This window comes from Xiphophorus maculatus, chromosome 21 (assembly GCF_002775205.1).
Source record: "Xiphophorus maculatus strain JP 163 A chromosome 21, X_maculatus-5.0-male, whole genome shotgun sequence".
NCBI classification, from domain to species: Eukaryota; Metazoa; Chordata; class Actinopteri; order Cyprinodontiformes; family Poeciliidae; genus Xiphophorus; species Xiphophorus maculatus.
Window position 1 is genome coordinate 3,864,497 of NC_036463.1, and position 21,394 is coordinate 3,885,890.

Genomic DNA, 21,394 nt, shown 5'->3' on the forward strand with positions numbered 1-21,394 from the left:
TTTTCTTGTTTTCTCAGCTTCTGCTTAATGCTACAGATGGTGCCTTCAATTTCTCAGGAATATTTGAAACTCAGGTTCCTGCTGTGAGTATCATAAGATCAGTTAGTTCTGAATAAAGTAGCATATAAAGAGGTTTTGATTGTGTGCTTTTTTAATACTTAGTTTCCTATATTCTTATAGGGTCCAAAGGGTCCAAAAGGTGACATTGGATTGCAAGGTTTACAGGGACCTCAAGGGATAAAGGTGGATTTTCATACATAATCATTTTTTTTTTTAAATTAGAATAAATAAAACTTGGTTTGTTGCTGTTCTCCTGTCACTTATTGTTGTCTGGTGAGTTTGTCTGCAGGGTGAAAAGGGTGAACCCGGGTTCCTCACTGGGCCAGATGGATCCCTAATGTCGGATCTGGCTGCAGCGTTGGGAACCAAAGGAATCAAGGTAATAGGTCCTGTCAGCACTTATAAACATTTCACTTGGTTCCCATTCTAACACGTTAGACTCACAAGTAATGGATGTGAGTGAGATGTTTGGATGTAACTACGTTAGAAAAACCTTTTAAGTCACAGCGCAGTGTGTGTATCCATATTGGCAGGGAGACAACGGCGTTCCCGGAGCCCCTGGAGTTTCTGTAAGTTTCCCCAGAGAGCAAGATACATTTGGTCTGCATCTGTAAGTAAAGCTGGATTCTGTGGGTCTTTCACCAACAGGGTCCAGTTGGACCACCAGGACCAAAAGGAGAAATCGGTTTCCCTGGTCGACAGGTGAGCACCAGGAGTGAAATGTAAAAACGTACAGCTATTAAATTTAATTAAAAGTTCTCCCAGCGATTGATTTGGTTTCAGTCTGAGACGAAACTTGAACTGTTTGTAGAAAATGTTTCTGTTTTTGTTGGCAGGGTCGTCCGGGGTTACTGGGTCCGAAAGGAGTGAAAGGAGACCCTCATGGCCTACCAGTGAGTTTGGCTCATTTTAACAATGATTCATCCACTAAAAATATGATCCTGCCATAATTTCTTGCATGATTACAATTCTAAATTACAGTGCAACCAGAAAGTATTCACACCTTTACATCCTAAAACACATTTAAGTATAGTTTTATCTCAGAAATTGCAGTATTAAAAAGATAAAGAAGTTTTTCCTAAACCAGGTACTGTCAGCCCCAATCCGATTGCCCGTAATATCTGGTTCAGATTGCTAATCCCAAATCAGCTGCTTTACAGTGAGTATAAAATGTTTCTACAGAGGGAGAAATCCCTGCAGTGCAAAAAACTTCTCGTTCATTTACATTGATAATGATAAATGATGTCTTTATTTCAAACATGTAAAATATCAAAGAAACAAAATAAGAAAACATAATAATCAAACATTACAACACAAAGCTTAAAGAATAAGAAAAAGCCAAAACTTATTAAATCTCGTCTTGTCACAATTTCCACTCTTTGCAAATTATATCAGATGTCAAAGTACAAATTAGGAGAAGAAACCAGAACATTTCAACATGGCTGAATATCCCAGAAAGCACCTTGGTTTCAATTGTTTGAAACAAAAACCACAATAATCGCTTGATAAACTCCAGTGGTCCTTTATGTAGAAGAAAACCACTCAGACAATAAAATGCTTATCATTTAGTGCCCAAATCAAAGCAACATTTTGCCAAGATGCACCTTATTGTCTCAGATTCTCAAACTAGAACAAACAATGATTTCTGGACTTATAAAACAAAAGTACATCATGTTAAAACCACTGCTGTGGAGCATGTTGTCATTAATCCTTTGGGAAAGTTTTCTTGCTGCAGGACTTTGGCAACAGATTACATAGTCACCGATTCAAGGATAGAACATTTTCGCGGCTTGCGAACCGTCACATGTAGCTGCATTTCCATTACAAATGTGCAGAAAACTTTGTTGATATTCCATTAATGGGAAAAGACCCACAATTTTGTAATTGCAGTGTTTCCATTCAATAAGAAATGCAATTCAAATTACAGGTGAAAAGGTTTGTTCACGTGATAAGACATTCTGCGTCATGATCCTCCTACCACTTCCTGTCGTCTTCTTTGTCGTTTCTGCCAGTAGTAACATCCTGTTGTTGATCACATGAGAAAAAAAGGGTTTAATGAAATATACCTCATCCTACTGCAAAAAACATAAATTGGCGTTTTTCCATTCAACAAATTTATTTTCATAATTCCAATTTGCAAATATATGGCTAATGGAAATGCAGAAAGTGATAAGATGACTCGTGAGATGTAGTTGTTCACTTTGAGGTGGAGCAACAACTGAAAATATTGTTCAGCATATTCTCAGCTTTAGAAAAAATAATAAAAAAGAAGTTCCCACTTTCACTTTCTGTTCTGACCTTTTCCTTCTGCTCCCTTTCAGGGACCTCCTGGACCTCCAGGACCCCCAGGCAAGCCAGGAATGTTCAACTGCCCCAAAGGAGTAAATATCCATCTATTTGATTTTTCTCAGCTGTTTGTCTTTTTTTTTTTTAAGTTCACCATCATGTTTCTCCTTATTTTTGAAGACAGTGTTCCCCATCCCTCCCAGACCTCACTGCAAAATGCCTGTAGGTTACAGTCCTCTGAACGAAGCATGGCTCCACTAACCGTTTTGTTTTTCACGTTTTAATCGTTCACCTTTTAGAGTTTGGGTTTTTCCTGCCTGTCTGGTTTTCATCATTAATCTTCCCATTTTCTACCAGTAACGTGCATGTTCTTCTCACACTAACCAACCTTTCATCCCTTAGAAATTCTTCAGGATCCATCTGAAATATCGCTGCATGCTGCATGGGAGCAGCGGGAAGGTGAAGGTTCAGTGCCACAAGTTGTCAGATGTAGAAATGAAACCACATCCAGTTTGTCGTTGCATGGACTGTAACTCACCATGGAAAGAAAGCATAATCGCATTTTCTCATTATTATATTTATTACTTGATTTTTATACATTTTAAATCATTGTTTGCAGCTTCATCCCAATGGAACAGTTGCATCAGGTCTGTCTGACTTTCTTTTCAGTAGCTGCGGTCAGAATTAAAGACGGGAACACAACAGAAGTCATGTTGAGTTTTTTCTATTTAAGGAAACTGCCATCAAGGAGCAAAAGGAGAGAAGGGGGAGAGAGGACTTCCAGGGTTTCCAGCTCCCCAAAGTAAGTAGAAAACAGTTTTTTCTTAAAGATTCAACCAAATAATAAGATTTGAATGTTTGAGATTTTGTTTGTGCAGCCTAGGCTTATCACTGTAACAAATTTGGCAGTAATTATTGCGATAAATGTTAATGTTGCTGTTTTGAAACCATGTTCAATGACATAATAATGCAAGTTCACCCTTTCAGAGACCAAGAACGTTTAATTTTGTAAAGATAACGGGAAGATATTTTAATTATCCAAAATAAAACCCAACCACAAAAATCGAACAATAAAAAGAAAATATAAATCATTACAACTGAAACCATAAAATAAAACGGATTATAACGTCTCTGTCAACAGAACTGACCACTATACAGTACTAATCATCAGAAGGGAAATTATTGAGCTTATTTTTTTAGTTCATTATTGCAACAGGCTCAGATAAAACAATTAAACTGGGTTCTGAAATATTCTGGGACTCTTAATGACTAAAAATATGAAGAATCAGCTTTCAGTTTTTATGCACCACAAATCTGAAACAAACTTCCAGAAAACTGGAAAACACTGAGTTCCTTTAAATTGGAGCTAAAAATCCACCTGCTTAAAGTTGGATTTGACTGATAACTGAATATTATCAGTTGTTATCTGAAACAACTGATAACAACTTTATCAGTTGTTGGTTTATTAATTCATAATAAACCAACAAAATGCTGGGTGATTTTGATGATGGTTATTGCTTGTTTTATAATTGGTTGCAGTATTATGTTTTTATTGTGTGAAGCACTTTGACAAATAAACTTAACTTGACTTAAAAGCCATTTTCAGCTTTTTTCTTTTCCTTTTAAAGGTTCATTTCTCCCCACAGGTGGATGGGTAAGTTTCTCTCTTCCACTTGTTTTCTTCAGCTGATGTTCTCGAGTTGTGAATTTCTCCTATGTGTCTTTACAGCTGATTAAGGGTGACCAAGGCATGAAGGGAGAGAAGGGAGGAAAGGGGGAGGCCGGGTTCCCGGGCCAGCCAGGCATACCTGGGAGGTCCGGATTGGTGGTGAGTCGTCGTTTGTTGGGTTTGTAAAGAAATATAATCAGTAGCTTCTTTTCCAGGATTAAAGGACTAATTACTCAGCAAGATCTAGAGAAACTCATCCATGTGTTTATCTTCAATTTCATTGGTTACTGCAAAATGTCTGTCTAAAAAAATCCTCCAGCTGCAGCTGATCCAGAACGCTGCTGCTGGTGTTCTGACTAAAACCAGGAAGCTAGAGCACATCGGTTCTAAAGTCCCTCCACTGGCTCCCTGTAGCTCAGAGAACAGACTTTAAAATACTGTTGTTAGTTTATAAATCACTGAACGGCTTAAAGATCTGCTGTTGTCATAGCAACCTTCCAGACCTCTCATGTCTTTTGGTTCTGGTTCTGCTCTGCATCCCAGACCCAGAATCAAACCTGGAGAAGCAGCATTCAGCTTCCATGCACCACAAACCTGGAACAGACATTAAGAAAACTGTAAAACAGCTGAAACACTGAGTTCCTTTAAATCTAGACTAAAGCCCACCTGTTTAAAGTTGATTTAATTCATAATAAACCAACATTTTGATGTTAAATGATGACTTTTGGAGAAATGTAATGTTTCAGTTGCTGATTTTTGTCTTTTTATGACGGAAAGCACCTTCAGATTTGCCATACAAATAAAATTGTATAGATTTTTTTCTTGATATCATTTAGGGACCTAAAGGGGAGTCGGTGCTTGGACCACCTGGGCCCCCGGGGATGCCTGGCCTACCTGGGGCTCCAGGCTACGGCAGACCCGGTGCCGTCGGTCCTCCTGGTCCTCCAGGACCGCCTGGACTACCACAAAGATACGGCTCAGGTAAAAACCTTCTAGGATTGTATACAGAAGACACTGTGGATGTATGATGTCCTTGGTTTGTGAAATATTACACAGAATAAAGTTTTAAAGTATTATCAGAGCTGGTGATTTTTAAATAACGAGGTAATAGTTTATTCTGGAAACAAATTTATTTATCTCATTAAAACACTTATCTGGACCAATGAAGGATAAGAAATTAACTCAAATGTAGCCAAGTCTATCTATTAGTGTAGCTGATTATATGAAGAAAACCTTCCTTCATAATCAATGCTAACTGTTGTGATTCACCAGCTGTGGCCGTTGCTGGCCCTCCTGGACCCCCGGGACCGCCTGGAGCCCCTGGGACTTCAAGTAACTCTGCGTTTGTAAGTTTATCTATCAATTCAAATTTTTTTATTAATTTTTAACGTCAATCAGATGCGAAATTAAGTATTAAATTGACATGCAATAGAATCCACTAATAGCAGAGCTAATTTTTTTGTTTAGCGCTTTTACTAACTTACTTAGCTTCCCCCAAGTCAAATTTTCCAGATAAATTGTAAGGCACTAATGAATTATTTAAGTTTTATCTATAAACTTGATTAAAGTTGTTACTGACGGCTAGGAATTCTTCAGATAGTTGCACGTTTATGTTCATGCTCTTATTTTGAAGTGGTTGAGGAATGTTTAGTTCTCTTGTTCTCCACCTATGATGCGATGCTACAAATGTTTATTTTATACCCAGAATGCATTGCTGTAGCAAGAACCACTTAAAATCTACTGATTTCCTGCCAAGTCCTACTGTGTTAAATCAGCAACAGAGTTAGCGATACTCCACAACTATAAAACTGAAAACATAAGTGAAAAGTCTGTTCCAAAGAATCACTTCCTGAACCGCAAACATTAACACAATTTAACCCACTGAGGGTAATATACTTTATTCAAACAGCATTGACACATGCTGGTGGTTAAATTTAGCATGTTAGCTTCCGTGAAATGCTATGTTGGTATATCGCTTTAGCATTACCAGGACTAATATAAGGGTTAGCGCTTTAGTTAGCGATGCTTACTAGCTTGCCAAATTGTAAAATTTGGCATATTTGGACATAATTCTGTAGATCAGATCAAAACTCTTCTGATATTAAAATGATAAAAGTTCATACTGTTATATGTATTTCATAACCATTTATGTAAATGTATGGACATTACTGTAGGCTGCTGAGACTATGAATGAGCTCTAGTCTATTCCTTTTTTCGTAAGTTACGGGTTTGTAAATCGTAAAGTAGTATTTTGTTGTCTTTTTCTCGAAATGCTGTCAATTTACCAAAATAAAATGAATCTGTATCATTCACCGACTTGTCCAACTGTTTTTAGCTGAAAACCTTTTCAACTCGAGAGAGCATGATGCAGCAGACGTCGAGGGACGAAGAGGGAACGCTGGCTTACGTCAAAGCAACAGGAAACCTCTTCCTAAAGGTTCCCCAAGGCTGGAAGGAAATACAGGTACTAGCAAAGAGTAATGGCAAAAAGGTTTATGGGGATTATGTTTTAAACATTGCTATTAATCAAATAGCTTTCATCCTGAAAGGTTTCCTATGAAATTAAAGAAGCATTTTTGCCAAACACTTTTTTTTTCTTGCTGTGAATCATCAGAGAACATTTCTGAAGGTGAACCAGCCGATTTGAGGGAATGATTAATGTTGTGCTGCTGCTCCCGTTTATAAAAATCAATGACCTCATATGCTGTGTGTGATGAAGCATTGTGGCAGTTTGACTTTGGAAGCTTGTTGAATCGCACAATAAATGATGGTTTTATGTTGTTCAAACGACGTATGTATTGTCCTGAACGAACATGAGCCAACTGGGTCAAAATATGAACGTGATTTGCTTTTTCCTCTCAGCTGGGCAGCCTCATCTACCTCTCCAGTAACATCATCCCCCAAGATGAGGTACATACAGCACTTTTTTATTTCACTTTTAACTGCAAGCTGTGTGTACAATGGTGTATTAGCCATTGTAGACTGAAAAAGAAGGGAGAGTACATTTTTACCAAAAAGATTAATTTCAGAAAATCTCTAAGCATTTGCAAAGCCAAAAAAATATTCTAGAAAAAATTTCCAAAATTTTCAGATTAATTTTTGAAATTTTCTAGAAAAAAAATTATATTTATGAGTTTGAAAAGTTTAAAATTTCCTAGAAAAAACTTCTGAGATTAATCTGAGAAATTTTCTTTAAAAAAAAAAAGAAAACAAAACAACACGGAAATATTAGTTCCAAAAGTCGAATATTTTCGTTATTTTTTTTAGAAAATTTCTGAGACTAATCTCAATTTCTGAGTTTTTTTCTAGGAAATTTTCAACTTTTTAAACTCATAAATGTCTTCTTTGTCTTTTTTTGGAACATTTCTGCATTTTGGAGGAAGTGTTCTCCCTTTTCTTTTTCCTATGTACTGTCTTCTGTCTTACCAAGTGTTGTAATGTTCTTCTAAAGTCTCTTGTGAAATTTTCATTCAGCCTCGAGTTGCATATCAAGTAAGAGGAGAGACGATGCAGAGAGTCCGTTCAGTCAAAGAAAGGGTAAGTTCAGGATTCAGGTTGTTTTTTGGTCTGATTTTCTTTGCAGAACTTCTCAGAGCTGATCCTTTTGTTTGTTTGTTTTGAATCCTCATCCATTAGCTAAACTTGGTAGCGTTGAATCAGCCGCACTCAGGGAACATGATGGGGCTCGACATGGCTGACCGGATGTGTTATGAGCAGGCCAAGGCCATGGGTTTGGCTCCCAACTACCGCGCCTTCATGTCGTCCCACAAGCAGGACCTGGTCCATGTCGTCTATCCCGGTTTCCGGGACTCTCTGCCAGTAACCAACCTCAGGGTGAGTGGGCTCTCCAAGCTTAAAAGAAACAAACAAAAGCTGAATAAATCGCACTAAATGAATATTTCCCCTCAGGGAGACGTGATATTCAGGAACTGGCAATCCATCTTCATCGGCAACGGCGGACCAGTGAATCCCAGGATACCCATCTACTCCTTTGATGGCCGGGACGTTTTAGCTGATCCTTTCTGGTGCGTGAACCCACATGATGGGTGTATGTAAACTTCTGGCCAGCATATAAAGCCATGATATTCTCTGTGCTATAGGCCCAAGAAGAGCATCTGGCACGGTTCCAGCAGCAGGGGTCTCAGAGTGGTCGACAAACACTGCGAGACGTGGCATGCGGACGACTTCTCCGTCATGGGCCAGTCCTCCAGCCTGACCTCAAGGCTGCTGCTCGGCCAACAGACCAGAAGCTGCTCCACCGAGTTCATCGTCCTCTGCATCGAGACCTACAAAAACTCTTAACTCTCTCAGACAAAACCCAACTTGGACGTAGTAAACATTAAAGACTCTTTGAGGACATAATTTTAGCTGTTTGTGGTTTTAAACCAAAGTCATCTTTTAGTTTCCTGATTTCTGAGACCAGTTAGAGGACTGGGGGTCATGGTGTTCTCTCTCCGAACAAGAATCACAGAATGTCTTTATTTATTACAAAGCAAGTCAAAGATTTCCAACCTGGTGGCACATACAGCGATGCAGGATAAAACACAGAAGTTTGACACTATGAACAAACAAATGCAAACTCAGCGACAATGAATTTAAACATGCAACACCGCAGCTGCATGGATATAAAGTAGCACATATTCCTTCTGTTATACATTAGATCAAAAATATGAGATCAGTGACTGAACCTTGAGACCTTCTTCTCTATTTGTTTAGGAAAAGGTTGTTTCAGAAGGTTTCTTTAGTGTTTTTTCTACTTCATGGAAGACCAGACAACCAATGTTGCCACCAAAGACATTTGTGATGCACTGTACTTTTTTGTTTTTTTCTAGTTCTGTGTTTGTTTGATGACCATTCTTTTTAGGAGCTTTCTCTTTAAAGGACTTATTTAATTTAAATCTATTGATTTATTTATGCTGTCACAGCACATAAACATCAGACATTAGACAATAAAAATTGAGAATGTAATTTATCATTTGTTTATTGACTCTCTCTTCTAGATTTGGTCTGTTGTTGTACATTGTTCTTTAACAAAAAAAAAGTATTTGAGTGTCAATAGAAGGTGATAAATGTATCAAACCATGCAATACAAATAAATTAATGTTTGAAAGAACAAAACAAAGTGCAAATGTGAGAGCGCATGTTTTGTACAAAATGCAAATATTTGTGGTTTTGGGAATAAAGCTATTTCTTTTCATAAACTGTTGTTATAGATGTGTCTGAGGGACATTCAGTGAAAAATCAAGCAGGAAAAGTTTTACCTGCAGACTTTTTAGTAAAATTTTAAGTAGTACTAACGACTAAAAGTATGGGGCTAAAACAAAACAACTTAAAATTAAACTGAAAAGGAATATTGGCATTGAGAAATATCAATGTAACTGAAAATATTGAAAAGAAATTGGAACAAAAATTGATAGTGAAAAAAATTAATTGAAACTAAATCCAAGTTTTCATGCTTTTTTCAGTGCTGCTGCTTTCAAATTCAGTTTTGACTCTTTTGGCATTCCGTAATTTTAGACGTCAATGTTAAAATGTTCAGATCCAATAAAATGTTTATACTTTTTAATGCCAATAGTTCTTTTTAGTTTCATTTGAAGCTGTTATCATTTTTAGCCCAAATAAGAATAGTACATAAATGAAATCAACTCACTGTAAACTTTAGTTTTTGTTTTATTTTTATTTATTTCCAAAGTGGAGAAAGTTTTTGTTATAGTTTACACAAAATTACTTCTTTTTTTAAAGTAAAATTAGCTTAACTTTTCATAACGCCTAAAAACAGGGAAAAAAAGATGATTTAGATGGAAAATAGTATCCAATGTGAAATCTAAACAATGAATACATTTATTAGAGAACTGGCTTAAGGAAAACAAATTATTTGTTTACTTGTAGGCCAGGTGTTTTTGTTCACACGGTTTTATTTTTGTAAATCCAGAATCAAAACCTGTGCTTTTATTCTGAAAGCAAAAAGCGGAAGGGATGAGAATGGTTTTATCAACAACTAGTTCCTCGCTGGGCGCTGTGACATGTTTCCGTCTACAAAAATGCTTACTTTACTTCTTTTTATTTCGCTTATTAATCTCCCATTTTGTTCATTAACTGACAGAAATGACAAACCTATAATCGGTGAGCTTATTTACACAGTTTCCGGTTATTAAAACCACGCACCAGCGACCTGCGGAGTTTAAACCCCGGTTGTGTCGAGTCATGTTTCGTCTCTTGCTGTAGGTGTTCTGGCTCAGGAGGTCACATCCCCGAAACCGGACCAGACGGCCTACATCGCTGCCTCCTATGTGAAGTTTCTGGAGGCTGCAGGAGCCAGAGTTGTACCTGTCATGTGAGTTGTTGTCTGACGGTCAATGGATTCTTCTTTCGGCCATTTTAGCGATATTAAAACCGGTATGAACTTAAATATTCTCTGGTTACAGGATTAACAAGACACTGGAGGAATACAAGAGTCTGTTCAGCTCTATTAATGGGTAAAAAAATCATTATTTTAAGCATATTGGCTCTGATTTCAAGTATGATTAACTACTGTTTCTAATTTGTTGCTGACATATTTTACAGTTTAGATTATAATCTTATTTTTCCAGGCTTTTAATATACTTTCTTCACGATATTCACCGGTATGGCAAGTCAGTTTATCATATAATTAGAGCTAGTGGCTCTGCAAGGCAAAAATAAAAGACGCTGCTTTGGGAAACCAAACCATCAGAGGAAAAATATTTGTTTAATCAAAGTAAGATTTAAAGCAACTGGCAAATTTACTTCATAAAACTGTGATGAATCATCTTCATTGTTTTATTGTTGTTAACATTACTAGTAATTACTAGGCTTGTCACAACAATAAATTTTGCTGCACCACAAATTATTGCAATAAATTATATTATTGTTTTTAAACCTTTATCAAGTAATATAGTGAGAATGGAATAATGATGCAAGTTCACCCTCTCAAAGACCAATACATTTAATTTAGTAAGGAACACTGAACATGAGATCTTTAAGGCATTTAAATATCAAAAATAAAAATAACAAAAACCACTTACAGCTGAAATCATAAATAAAATGGATTACAATGTCTCTGTAAACAAAACTGACCAAGAAAAAATATTGTCAGCTCATTTTAATTTATCATGCGATTAATAGCAACAAACTTAATAATTACAATATCAAAAGAAATGCATCTTTTGTATCTGAGTTCAGTTTATTCACAAATAAATCTCAGGAAATATTTATCCTGATTACACCAAATCTGTATTTTAAGTCTTAGTGGCAGCGGTGGTTTTAACAGGAAGTGGGCCCCCAGGCAGCTTTGGGTCAGCCCTGGGCCCTTGAAATGTATCGAACACTTCTGTTTTTTCACATTTTAAAAGTCTTAACAATTTTATTCTATTTCATGTTTGTGTTTCAAAGCATTTATAATCCACCACATGTTCTTATACTTTACAATCTCCCATACAATAAAAATTATGTGAGATTAAGAGTATGGTTTGAGTATATGACACAACATTCTGCCTTATTTTATTGATAAATTTGTGAAAACTGATTTAAATTGACACAATACTGGGGAAATTAATAATGAGCCTATTTCTGTTTTTATTTTTACTGCTCTATTTTCAAGTTTTGATTGGGTTTGTGTGTTTTATGCGCGGCAGGATCTTGTATCCAGGCGGCGGAGTCAGCATCATCTCATCTGGCTACCAAAGAGCCGCCAAAATCTTCTACGATCTGGCCATTGAGGTGAAAGGTTAACCTGCTAGTAGCTGTGTTGCAGTGTGTAGATGGAACAGGTTTTTTTTTTTACAGTGTTTGGTGTTTCAGGCGAACAAGAGGGGCGACTATTTCCCGGTGTGGGGCACCTGTCTGGGTTTTGAACAGCTCATGTATTTGACGAGTGAAAAGAGTCAGCTGTTTCACACCAACACGAGCGGCGTCGCTTTGCCGCTGAACTTCACTCCAGGTGCGCCTATGTGTTAAATATCAGGGGAGTCTGTTTAATATTTGTTTAATTCTTTTGGATATTAGGTGGTCTCATTCATACCAGAACTAAATAACTGTTGTTAAGCTGTTGAAATTATACTCCAGTACCGATGGAATATGATGGTTAAAGTTTTTAAAGTTGCTATAAGAACGACTGATGACGGATTGTTTGCTCTCCAGAGGTGAAAGGCAGCAGGATGTTTGAGGATTTTCCTCCTGATCTCATGTCAGCTCTGTCCGCCGAGCCGCTAACAGAAAACTCCCACCAATGGAGCCTCGCCACGCTGGTACGCAGACCCTCACTGAAGAGACCTCAGGGTGTCAAGAAAATGTTTAAATAATCTGTGGCAGGAAAAGGAGGATGGAAACAACCATCCATCTGTCCGTCCAGTTACTTCACCATCCTTGAAACCTACAAAACTCTAGGTTTCAAGACCAGTTTTGAAACTGTAGACCTAAAGGAGATGTAAACACCCTTAAAATAAACCATGAGTCTTTAATAAACAAATCAAGTCACGCAGCAACAAATGCTCTTAGTTTCCTGTGACTAATCACTTTTGTTTCAGACTTACAACACAAACGAGGACCTGAAGAGTTTCTATAAAGTCCTCTCAACAAACACAGACGGAAACACTGAGTTTGTGTCAACAGTAGAAGGTGATTGAAGCAGTCTCAGTGATGCGGTACAACAGGACAGTTGTCATGACGACTGCTGTTTTCTTACCTCCGTGCAGCTTACAGTTACCCCATTTATGGAACGCAGTGGCATCCAGAGAAAAATGCCTTTGAGTGGTCCAGACCTTACATTCCTCACTCTCCATCGGCAGTCAGGACGACCTTCTACACGGCCCACTTCTTCGTGAGCGAAGGTATGAAAACACAACAGGTTTGGAGTCCTAATGCTGAGTATTTGCTCGTCACTTAAACTCTGATCTGTAAATCTCTCTGTAGCGAGGAAGAACTTCCACAGGTTTCAGTCTAAGGAGGAAGAGATCAAAGCACTGATATACAACCATAATCCTGTTTACACTGGAAACGCAAGTGCCTTTGAGCAAATTTATTTATTCTGAGATTCCTCTTCACAAAGCTGTTCTGCTTTAATATGGACTTGATGTTTTTAGTTTTCTAATTATCTGAAAATGTTGTTTTGCACTGGAAATTGAATGAAGCGTCTGTGTTAATGATCAGCATTGCTAGCTTCTTTTGTAAATTAGTTTTTCTGTTTGTTTTAAACACTTTTTGCTAATTTCTTGATTGTTTGAGACACTAAGTTGAATTTTTCTGGAGGCTTTGACTTTAAACACTCCAACTGGATCTGAGTATTGAATCAGAAACTGCTTATTTATACAAAAAATGTAAAAAATTGAATATAATAAAGAAGATGATGTTTATTTTTTTGACAATTTGCAGCAGTTGACTTTCAATTAGATACTTTTCATTTGCCAATTTTCTTTTTCTAATGCAAAGTATTTGTGGTATAAAGTTTCCTAAAGGATTCATCACATGTGGTTTTACTGGCACGCAGCTGTATGTTGACATTTCATGACACTAATCCTCAAAATTTAGTAAGACTAGCACTATTTCAGCATTATTTCTACTCGAGCAAAAAGTATAATGTATTTTGTATGCATAACATCTAATGTAACATTTTAAAATGATGTAAGCATACTAAAAAGTATAAAGTTATGTGCAAATTCTGGGAAATTTTGAAGATTTAAAAAATAGACTACAAATAAATACAAAATAACACATTTAGGCATAAGAAATGGTTCCAAATATTTATTTTCTATAAAAAGAACAGGATAAAGAACGACCAGTGTTGATAAATGTTGTCTACTGGATGCTACAGGCTCAGAAAACATTTGAACTAAGACTGAAACGATTAATTGTCATAAATCCACTATTAAAATAACAAACTAATCGATTAATCGTTAGGCCATTTGCTGAAAGACCAGCACAGCTCAGAGCAGAAAGTCAAAACGGCATAAAAATATTTTAATTTCGCACTTAAGCAAGAATTACAATATATAATGGAACCATTGTAGATGGAAAAAAAAAAAGTTAATTATGAAGTAAATTTGAAAAGTCAGTAACTTTTTTGAGAAGTGGAGAAGATTTTTTTTGTAAAAGTTTGGCATTTTTATAGCAAATTTTCAACTTTTCAGACTTAGAAAAGTTTTTTTGAAGAAAATTTCTGAGGTTTTTTTTTGGGGCAAAAATTTACACTTTTTTTTTTTCCAATAGACTGTCGTCTATTAATATGTTTCACTCAAAAGTTGTCAGGCGGAATCGTTTTAGCTTTACCCCATTCACATTCTGTCTAAAAAAATTATTTCCCCACCTTTTGTTATCCATTTCTAAACTGGTTAGTCTAGTATATTAACAATGTTTACAAGTGTTGGAATTTTTTTTTTATCAGATTAATTTATAGCAAATATAATCTATATTACTATATCAGTATTGTAATATGTTGTGTTATAATATGTATGTGTTGTTGTGGAAACTGTTGTGAAGAGGAAAGATCAAAAAACATTAATGACTGATAAAATATCTACTTTTTTTATTCTAACACTTACTTTCATGCCACAATCTGCCAATGACATCCCTGTATGCTTTGGATAACAAAGTTGAACATCTTGGAAAAAGTCCTCCATGTGTAGAAAGAAAGTTTGTTTCCATTGGCCATTTATAAAGTCCCCTTCCAGCTCAATTCAAAGACGGCAACAGGAGAACAAAAATGAGCAACCGAATGTAACGTCCAAAGTATGTTATGCACTAATAACACTCAGGTAACATTGTTTTTCTTCCTCTTCTTCTCAGAATAAAATGATATTAGAACATTTACACATCAAGCTAACGAGACCGTGATCTCAATCACAATACTACTGCAAATAGTTTATGCAGTTCTGTAAAAAAAACATTCAGGATGTCAAAATTTACGATGACGAACTGAGAAATGACAGATAACGTAGCAAAGCACGTCGGAACATGCACTGGAGTGCAACATAAGACAATATAAATAAACTTGTGCCTGGATATATTCATTTCAGTGATTACCTTTGCCTACTCTGCAGACATGAAATTTATGTGTAATCTGGTATTTACTGTTCAATGAAAATAATCCCAAACTTAATTCAATTCACTCAGTTTTCAAAATTATTAAATATAACAAAATTTCTCATTTTAAAAGCCATTTGGTATACCCCAAAATATTTTTCTGTCATATGCAAATAGTTGCATTGAAATTAACCTAATTTTGGATATCTTAGAGAATAATCATAGATTAGCATAAAGATGTCAGCCAAGTTGAACAGCTAATATGAAACTAGCAGAAAAAAAAATTACCCGCACTGCTAGAAAGTTAAAAATACTATTAAAAGAAATAATGTTACACTTAGCATTAGAAATGCTATTAAAGGATATTTAGTTTTTGTGCAAAGTAAAACAAGCACCACGCTAATCATTAGTGCAAAGTAATCTAAACGCTATAAGATTTTGCAGCTTCGCTTTGCTTTGCTTTTAGTTTTAAAACTAGTGTCAGTTTTTAAAAAGTAGTTGTTGGAAATCAAGCAAATAAGTGTTTTTAAAAGCTAAAAACAACCTAGATAAGATCAGGAGTATTTATCCTTAGCATGGCCATGTAAGAAGGAGGTAATATAAATATTTTCAGAAAGAAATAAGCTACTTTTTCTAAAAAAGCAAAAGTAACTAAGTGAACTCTAGATGAAAAAAGACCCTTTTATAATAATTTATATTTTTATCCCCTTGTTGGGAAGTTTCTATGTTTGTCTAAACTCCATTAATGCATGCTTTCCAGACTTAAAACGGTTAAATCACTTATTGCAGTAAGATACTGTGGCAATGTGTTGAAGGTCTGAACCACTATCTTGGCTTTTTTTGTAATAGATACATTTATCTTCATGTTTTCTGATAAAGTAAGGCACCGTGAATAAATCAAGAAAATGCTATTGTTGGAGGAAACCGAAACGGAACGATGTCAAATGTATAATCTAAACAAAATGGCTTATTTCTTTCCCCGTAAAACTCGTCCCAGCATAATTGAAACAGATACTGACCTAAAACATTGTTGACGCAAATAAAAGATGAGCATTTGTGCGCTATTTTACATACTGTTAACAACAGAGACAACCACAGTCCATGAAAAGTTCATCACGACTTTAAAAATAGTAACGTTCCCTGTATCCACGCAGCTCCAGACGCCCCTTACGAACACTGCCGATCAGCGCCAGGGTTCTGAATTTCATTTATATACAAACCCATGTAGGTTGTGTGCTATAACGTTTCTTCTCCTCACAACCTGAAAGTCAGTGTGCAGGGCTTAAGCTTTCTCTCCGCTGCTTTTAAAGACGTCCATCCTGCTGTAAAGGAGACTGTTACTGGACTTCCTGTAGGTCATTAGGCCTTTGGAAATCCATCGGATGAACAGGGGAGGACAGATCCGTCGTCTGCTGGACGGCGTTGTAGACACAGCGAGTTCAACCGAAACACACGGAGGATGAGGGTTGCATAATGGACAACTTGGTCGCTCTCGGGCACGGATACAACACGGAGGGAATGTCGGACCAAATGGAGTGAATGAGAAAAGAGGAACGGCAGCCTGTCGAAGAAAATCTAACCCTCGTCTTCGACCTCCTCTTCCAAATCCTCCTCAAACACGCTTTCTGGTAGCCTGAAGCACTCCTCGAAGAAATTCACCAGGGACTGACTCAGGTGCTGCCTTGTTGCGTCGCTGTGGATGAAGTGGCCCTCGTCTGGGTAGATCTGACAGGAACAGAGTAAAAAAAGGTTGGGTTTGAAACTTCAGCGTCAGCTGAATATTTATTTATTTCAAACAAATTTAAAAAAAAAAAACAAGAGGACAAGCAATCAGAAGGACAGAGTAAAACCAAGAACAAAATGATTAGTTTACTACTTTTGTTTGAAAAGGAGCACAGCTCTGGAAAAAACTAAGAGACCACTTCAAATGATAGATTTCTCTGATCTGATAGGTAAATGTTTGAGTAAAATGAACATTGTTCTTTTATTCTGAGGTACTGACAACATGTCTCTGAAATTTCAAGCAACAATTTAGTATTTGCAGAAAATGAGAAACGAAAAAGATGCAGTGCTTTCAGACCTCAGAAAATGCAAAGAAAAGTTCATGTTCATTTAGAAACAATAATATATATATATATATATATATATATATATCTGGTGGAGCATCTTGATGAAAGCTGTAATTCTCTGCTTGTGAAAGTAAATCTGTTGAGTCTCAAAAAACAAAAGTTGTAGCATAAGTTGACCAAAAGAGAACCAATAATTGGTCCTTGTGGAACTCCTTCAGACATACAGATATTTGCCAATTAGACACTGAAAAAAATGTATATAAACAAGATACCGCTTTTAAGTGTACAAAATGTTTGAGGGGAACAAGAATAGAAAGTTTATGGTTCAGGCTGTTTTTAAAATTAATTATAACTTCTGCATTTTAATTTTTTCCATAATGAGTTTTCTCACTCAAAGGGAAAAGACAGGAATCCTCGGTTGTCATCCGTCTTTTGTGAGAGTTGAAAAGTGAAATCAAGAGTCAACTGGCATTTCTGAGTTTTTATTGCAACTGGAAATGAATCTGGTGTAAAAGCCGAGCCCAGATGTCTGTGAGCCCCGATAATTATTCCTCTACAGTTCTGTGATAGTTGAATAAAACACATGGGATGCATTTGCAGGGATCAGAAACCTCCCAAAGGCTGACAGATTTAACCAAATTAAAAATGAAATGACATACCTGCAAGGTGTAGTTGGCCTTTTCACTAATGAGCTGGGAAATGAATTTCGCTGTGTGTTGGAAGTGAACTTTTTCTGAGGACACAGAGACAAAAATGTCATTGATGTTTCTTTATAACATTAGAAATGAGAACTTTGACCTGCAGTTGTACCATCAGCTGTCGGGTGAACGATAAGGAACTTCTTATCCATGAACCGAGACGCTCGGTGGGCTAAATTTGCCATCTAAGACCAGAAACAGGATCGAGTTGATACTTGTAGTTTGAACCACAGGCAAACAGGAGAAGTCTTGAAATGAAGACCTACCGTGTACGCTCTGGGATCCGGTTTAGGCAGACCCAGATATCTTTCAGAAAAAGCAGAGGCTGGAAAAAAACATGAAAATAGAAATGTAAAATAAAAGCAAATCTGTCATGGATTGAAAACAATTTCGGGGCTCTAAAGGTGAGTTTGAAATGCAAAGAAAAGTGGTCTAGATTTGCACTAATTGCTTATTGGTGGCAACAAAAAATCTTGACCCTGGACTGTAAAAACACAAAGTCTGACCAAGTATTTTGGTCTAGTTTCTATTGCAAAAATCTTAGTACAGATAAAATAAGACAAAATAAGTTACGAGTAACTTTTCAGCTAGATATAAGAGTCAATAATTCTTGAATACTGTTAAAAAGTGCTGGTTCTATTTGCTTGTTTTGAGAAAACCAACAAGTAAGAAAACTGCCAGCCCGTTTTTTGTTTTTTAAATTAACTCCAGTCATCCATTGAACAGTTCAAATACGGAAAAGCATAAAATTGATGACTTGTGTTTGTGCAAACCTCCTTTTCCTTTGTTGTACCAATTCAAAGTGAGAAAAATGGCCCAGCTTCTCTCTAATTTTCAGTTTCTCGACTGTATTTCTATATTTCTGCAGCTGAAACAACCATCGCTCTCCTGATACACATCTCATTCTATGTCTCGCACCTTATATTCCTCAGATGGATGAGGTGAGGCGGTGTATGATTGGGTTCTGAGTGCAGCTGCTCCAACACACCCGCTCCAGATTCCCAGAAAGGGGGTAAAGGTGCTGAAGATGCTATCTGTCTTTATTTCACCTTCCAGAACATTCTGACGGCTCCTGCCGAGCTACTTCGACACGTGCAGCCGAGACTGAAGCATTTTGCATTTCAGAGCGCAGATAAAAACGAAAAGAACGATGGGCTTACCGTATAATTCAAAGTCGGTGATGGGTGAGAGGACAGCGCCGCATTTTATTGGAGACTCCTCGCCGCTGAGCAACAGGCTGGTCACGTAGCCGCCGAACACCTGAGGAACAACAACTGTTATCACACACAATGCAGCAACAGCAGCAAATACAAGAGGCGAGGCGACGCTGAAGTGAATTCTGGGTTTTAGACGCCGCAGTCTGTTTGGTTCTGAGCACCAATATGCGCTTAAGCAGCAAAGTCTACCACAGAGCAGGATTAGTTCGCTTGTGAAAGCATCACCCCAAAAGGGTTTTTCCAATCTACTTCAACAACACTTCTCTGAAGAATCAAATTATTTCTTCTTTTCTCTCAAGTTAGAACTTTACGAATGGAATCACATCAACCAAGAGGCGTCAAACATAAAGCCAAATCTGGCCTGCCGTAGCTTTTTATGTGGCCCCAGACTTATGCATAAATACAAACCTTCCAGATAACAGTTGTGTGCTTAAATATTATTTTACTAATAAAATTAAAGGGGTTTTATCTGCTTACTACCAAATCTAATTAGGCAACACTTCCAGTTTTGCTACGATTATGAAAATTCACACAAAAATCAACAAATTGCAGCATTTTATTAGCCAATGCGTAATTATGTTTACTGAAGATTTTCCAGAAAAATTATCAAAAACATTGGCAACTCCCACCTGCAGGTGGCAGTATGTTTTACTTCTCCACTTGTAGTCTGTGATCAATTATTTGCGAGGAATCAAGTCACATTTACCGTCATACATAAGAGCAAATATGATTGCTTGAAATTCCTTGCAAATACTTTTAAATTAGCAATTTATAGCAAAAAAATACAAAATAGGTCCTTCAAGATAACTGTTGTGAGCTTATTTTATTAATCAAATTAAAGTGGTTTTATATGTTTACTGCCAAATTACATCAGTCAATACTTCCAGCTGTATTATGATTGTGGAAATTCACACAAAAATCAACAAATTGAGCCTTTTTTAAAATGTGTCAATGAATGGTCTTAAACTTATTTCACCAATTAAATGCTTGAAATCCACATCTGATGGTAAAATATGTAAGGCAGCAAACAGACAAAGGCAACACGCTGCCTTTTTGAACAATTACCAGATATCATTGCTGCTTAGTTTGAACTTGTTTTTCCTATTCAACAATGTCAAACAAAAAAAGTTAACATCTGAACCAGATTACGTTAATAATCTAGGCACTATTGTTTTATTTTGGTCCAGTTCTGCTAAAATCAATCCAACAAAAGTTCAAGATGCGTTCAGGAGCAGAACGGAACGAGACTTGTCTTACCTGTCCGAAGGCGCCAACTCTGGATTGGTCCACATAAGGCTCTTTCAGAATGAAACTGAGGGAAAAAGTCACTATTAAGATTGTGTGCAATAAAAGTCTGTAAATAAAAGCTTAAATTGACGGTGAAAACAAATTATTTGCCACTTTCATACATTTTACATTTATACTTCAAATTTTGCTAGACTGATGTCTTTATTTGTCAAAGATTATAGGAAATGGTAAAATATGTTGTTTCATGGTGGAGATTTTTGTCCTATCAAGGTATGCAAAGAAACATCTCAGTTCAGTCCAATTAAACTGGATTTTTTTTTCTTTGCTCAGATAAAATGCAGCAGGTTCTGCAGTCCGGCCCAGTAACAGTGAGAAGAGACTCGTACTCAAGAGCGTCCTTCTGATCCTGCTCCTCAAACACGCCCAGCTTCTTATGGATCCGGTGCAGGACGTTGGTGCCCTGAAAGTCGCTGCCCCGCCCGTCGCAGCGCACCACGATGGCGCCGAAGCTGCTCACCAGAACCGTGGCCCAGTCCAACACAAACCGCTCCGACACCGTCTGGCCACCAGGTGTCCCGTCACTGCACCAAAGAGTAAATGTCATCAGCTGATGATAACGTGAGTATTTTATTTATTTCACAGATACGTACACAAGCAGGAGGAGCGGGTAGTGTGACGTATCCATGAAGCCGGCAGGTTTCAGGATCTTTAAAGACAAAACTGAAATCCAGAGGAACACGACTGTTTTATAAAGCTTAATCAAAATAAGTTACAAATATATACTGCACCAACAACACTTATTGGCACCCAGGTAAAGATGTGTAAAATAAATGTTTATAACTCTCCTTCCAACCCATTTAATTAAAGCCCCCATTTCAAACCACCTTCAAAACCACCTTCCAACCCTCCTCCCATACATGATTTTCCGGTTTATTTTACTTTTCACTCTTTATTCAAGGTGCCTATAACTGATGAACTGGAACGTATCTGTGACATACTGTAGTCGTCCATGTTGATCTCCCTGTACTCCACTGTGGGCATCTGCATGGAGTCCAGAGTCAGCCGGAGGTTTTCATTGCTCTCCAGTTTGGAAACCTCTGAAATACCTGCAGA

General features: G+C 37.0%; 3 protein-coding genes across 9 annotated transcripts in view; 2 read left to right on the plus strand and 1 right to left on the minus strand.

The window, feature by feature from the left end:
* The window catches only part of LOC102225887 (collagen alpha-1(XVIII) chain-like), a 60,563-nt gene extending 51,347 nt beyond the window's left edge, over positions 1-9,216 (plus strand). The window contains exons 25-44 of one of the 3 annotated variants that reach the window (XM_023326684.1): positions 18-83; positions 181-243; positions 350-439; positions 594-629; positions 709-762; positions 897-953; positions 2,382-2,441; positions 2,527-2,568; positions 2,966-2,993; positions 3,080-3,148; positions 3,975-4,000; positions 4,076-4,174; positions 4,852-4,996; positions 5,288-5,361; positions 6,351-6,479; positions 6,878-6,925; positions 7,490-7,552; positions 7,652-7,849; positions 7,925-8,040; positions 8,116-9,216. In XM_023326684.1, the coding sequence (XP_023182452.1) occupies positions 18-83; positions 181-243; positions 350-439; positions 594-629; positions 709-762; positions 897-953; positions 2,382-2,441; positions 2,527-2,568; positions 2,966-2,993; positions 3,080-3,148; positions 3,975-4,000; positions 4,076-4,174; positions 4,852-4,996; positions 5,288-5,361; positions 6,351-6,479; positions 6,878-6,925; positions 7,490-7,552; positions 7,652-7,849; positions 7,925-8,040; positions 8,116-8,317 (1,665 nt within the window). In that variant the 3' untranslated portion in view covers positions 8,318-9,216. Of the gene's footprint in view, positions 1-17; positions 84-180; positions 244-349; positions 440-593; positions 630-708; positions 763-896; positions 954-2,381; positions 2,442-2,526; positions 2,569-2,965; positions 2,994-3,079; positions 3,149-3,974; positions 4,001-4,075; positions 4,175-4,828; positions 4,997-5,287; positions 5,362-6,350; positions 6,480-6,877; positions 6,926-7,489; positions 7,553-7,651; positions 7,850-7,924; positions 8,041-8,115 lie in introns of those variants that run through there. The other 2 variants (XM_023326685.1, XM_023326686.1) reach the window with 2 other exon arrangements.
* Positions 9,217-9,990: 774 nt separating this feature from the next.
* Positions 9,991-13,584, plus strand: LOC102226146 (gamma-glutamyl hydrolase). Its single transcript, XM_023325912.1, has 9 exons — positions 9,991-10,138; positions 10,241-10,349; positions 10,441-10,491; positions 11,668-11,752; positions 11,834-11,972; positions 12,173-12,279; positions 12,559-12,649; positions 12,727-12,861; positions 12,944-13,584. Exons 1-9 carry the CDS (start codon positions 10,039-10,041, stop codon positions 13,060-13,062), a joined length of 936 nt encoding a protein of 311 aa, XP_023181680.1. The 5' UTR covers positions 9,991-10,038; the 3' UTR covers positions 13,063-13,584.
* Positions 13,585-14,528: 944 nt separating this feature from the next.
* dpp6 (dipeptidyl peptidase like 6) overlaps positions 14,529-21,394 on the minus strand; it is a 301,131-nt gene continuing 294,265 nt past the window's right edge. For all 5 annotated transcript variants that reach the window (XM_023326527.1, XM_023326529.1, XM_023326528.1 and 2 more), the window contains 9 exons: positions 21,280-21,387; positions 20,932-21,001; positions 20,668-20,862; positions 20,291-20,345; positions 18,977-19,076; positions 18,083-18,141; positions 17,929-18,001; positions 17,778-17,851; positions 14,529-16,774 (listed from right to left, as the gene is read on the minus strand). In XM_023326527.1, coding sequence (XP_023182295.1) covers positions 16,625-16,774; positions 17,778-17,851; positions 17,929-18,001; positions 18,083-18,141; positions 18,977-19,076; positions 20,291-20,345; positions 20,668-20,862; positions 20,932-21,001; positions 21,280-21,387 — 884 coding nt within the window. In that variant the 3' untranslated portion in view covers positions 14,529-16,624. The remainder of the gene's footprint in view (positions 16,775-17,777; positions 17,852-17,928; positions 18,002-18,082; positions 18,142-18,976; positions 19,077-20,290; positions 20,346-20,667; positions 20,863-20,931; positions 21,002-21,279; positions 21,388-21,394) is intronic.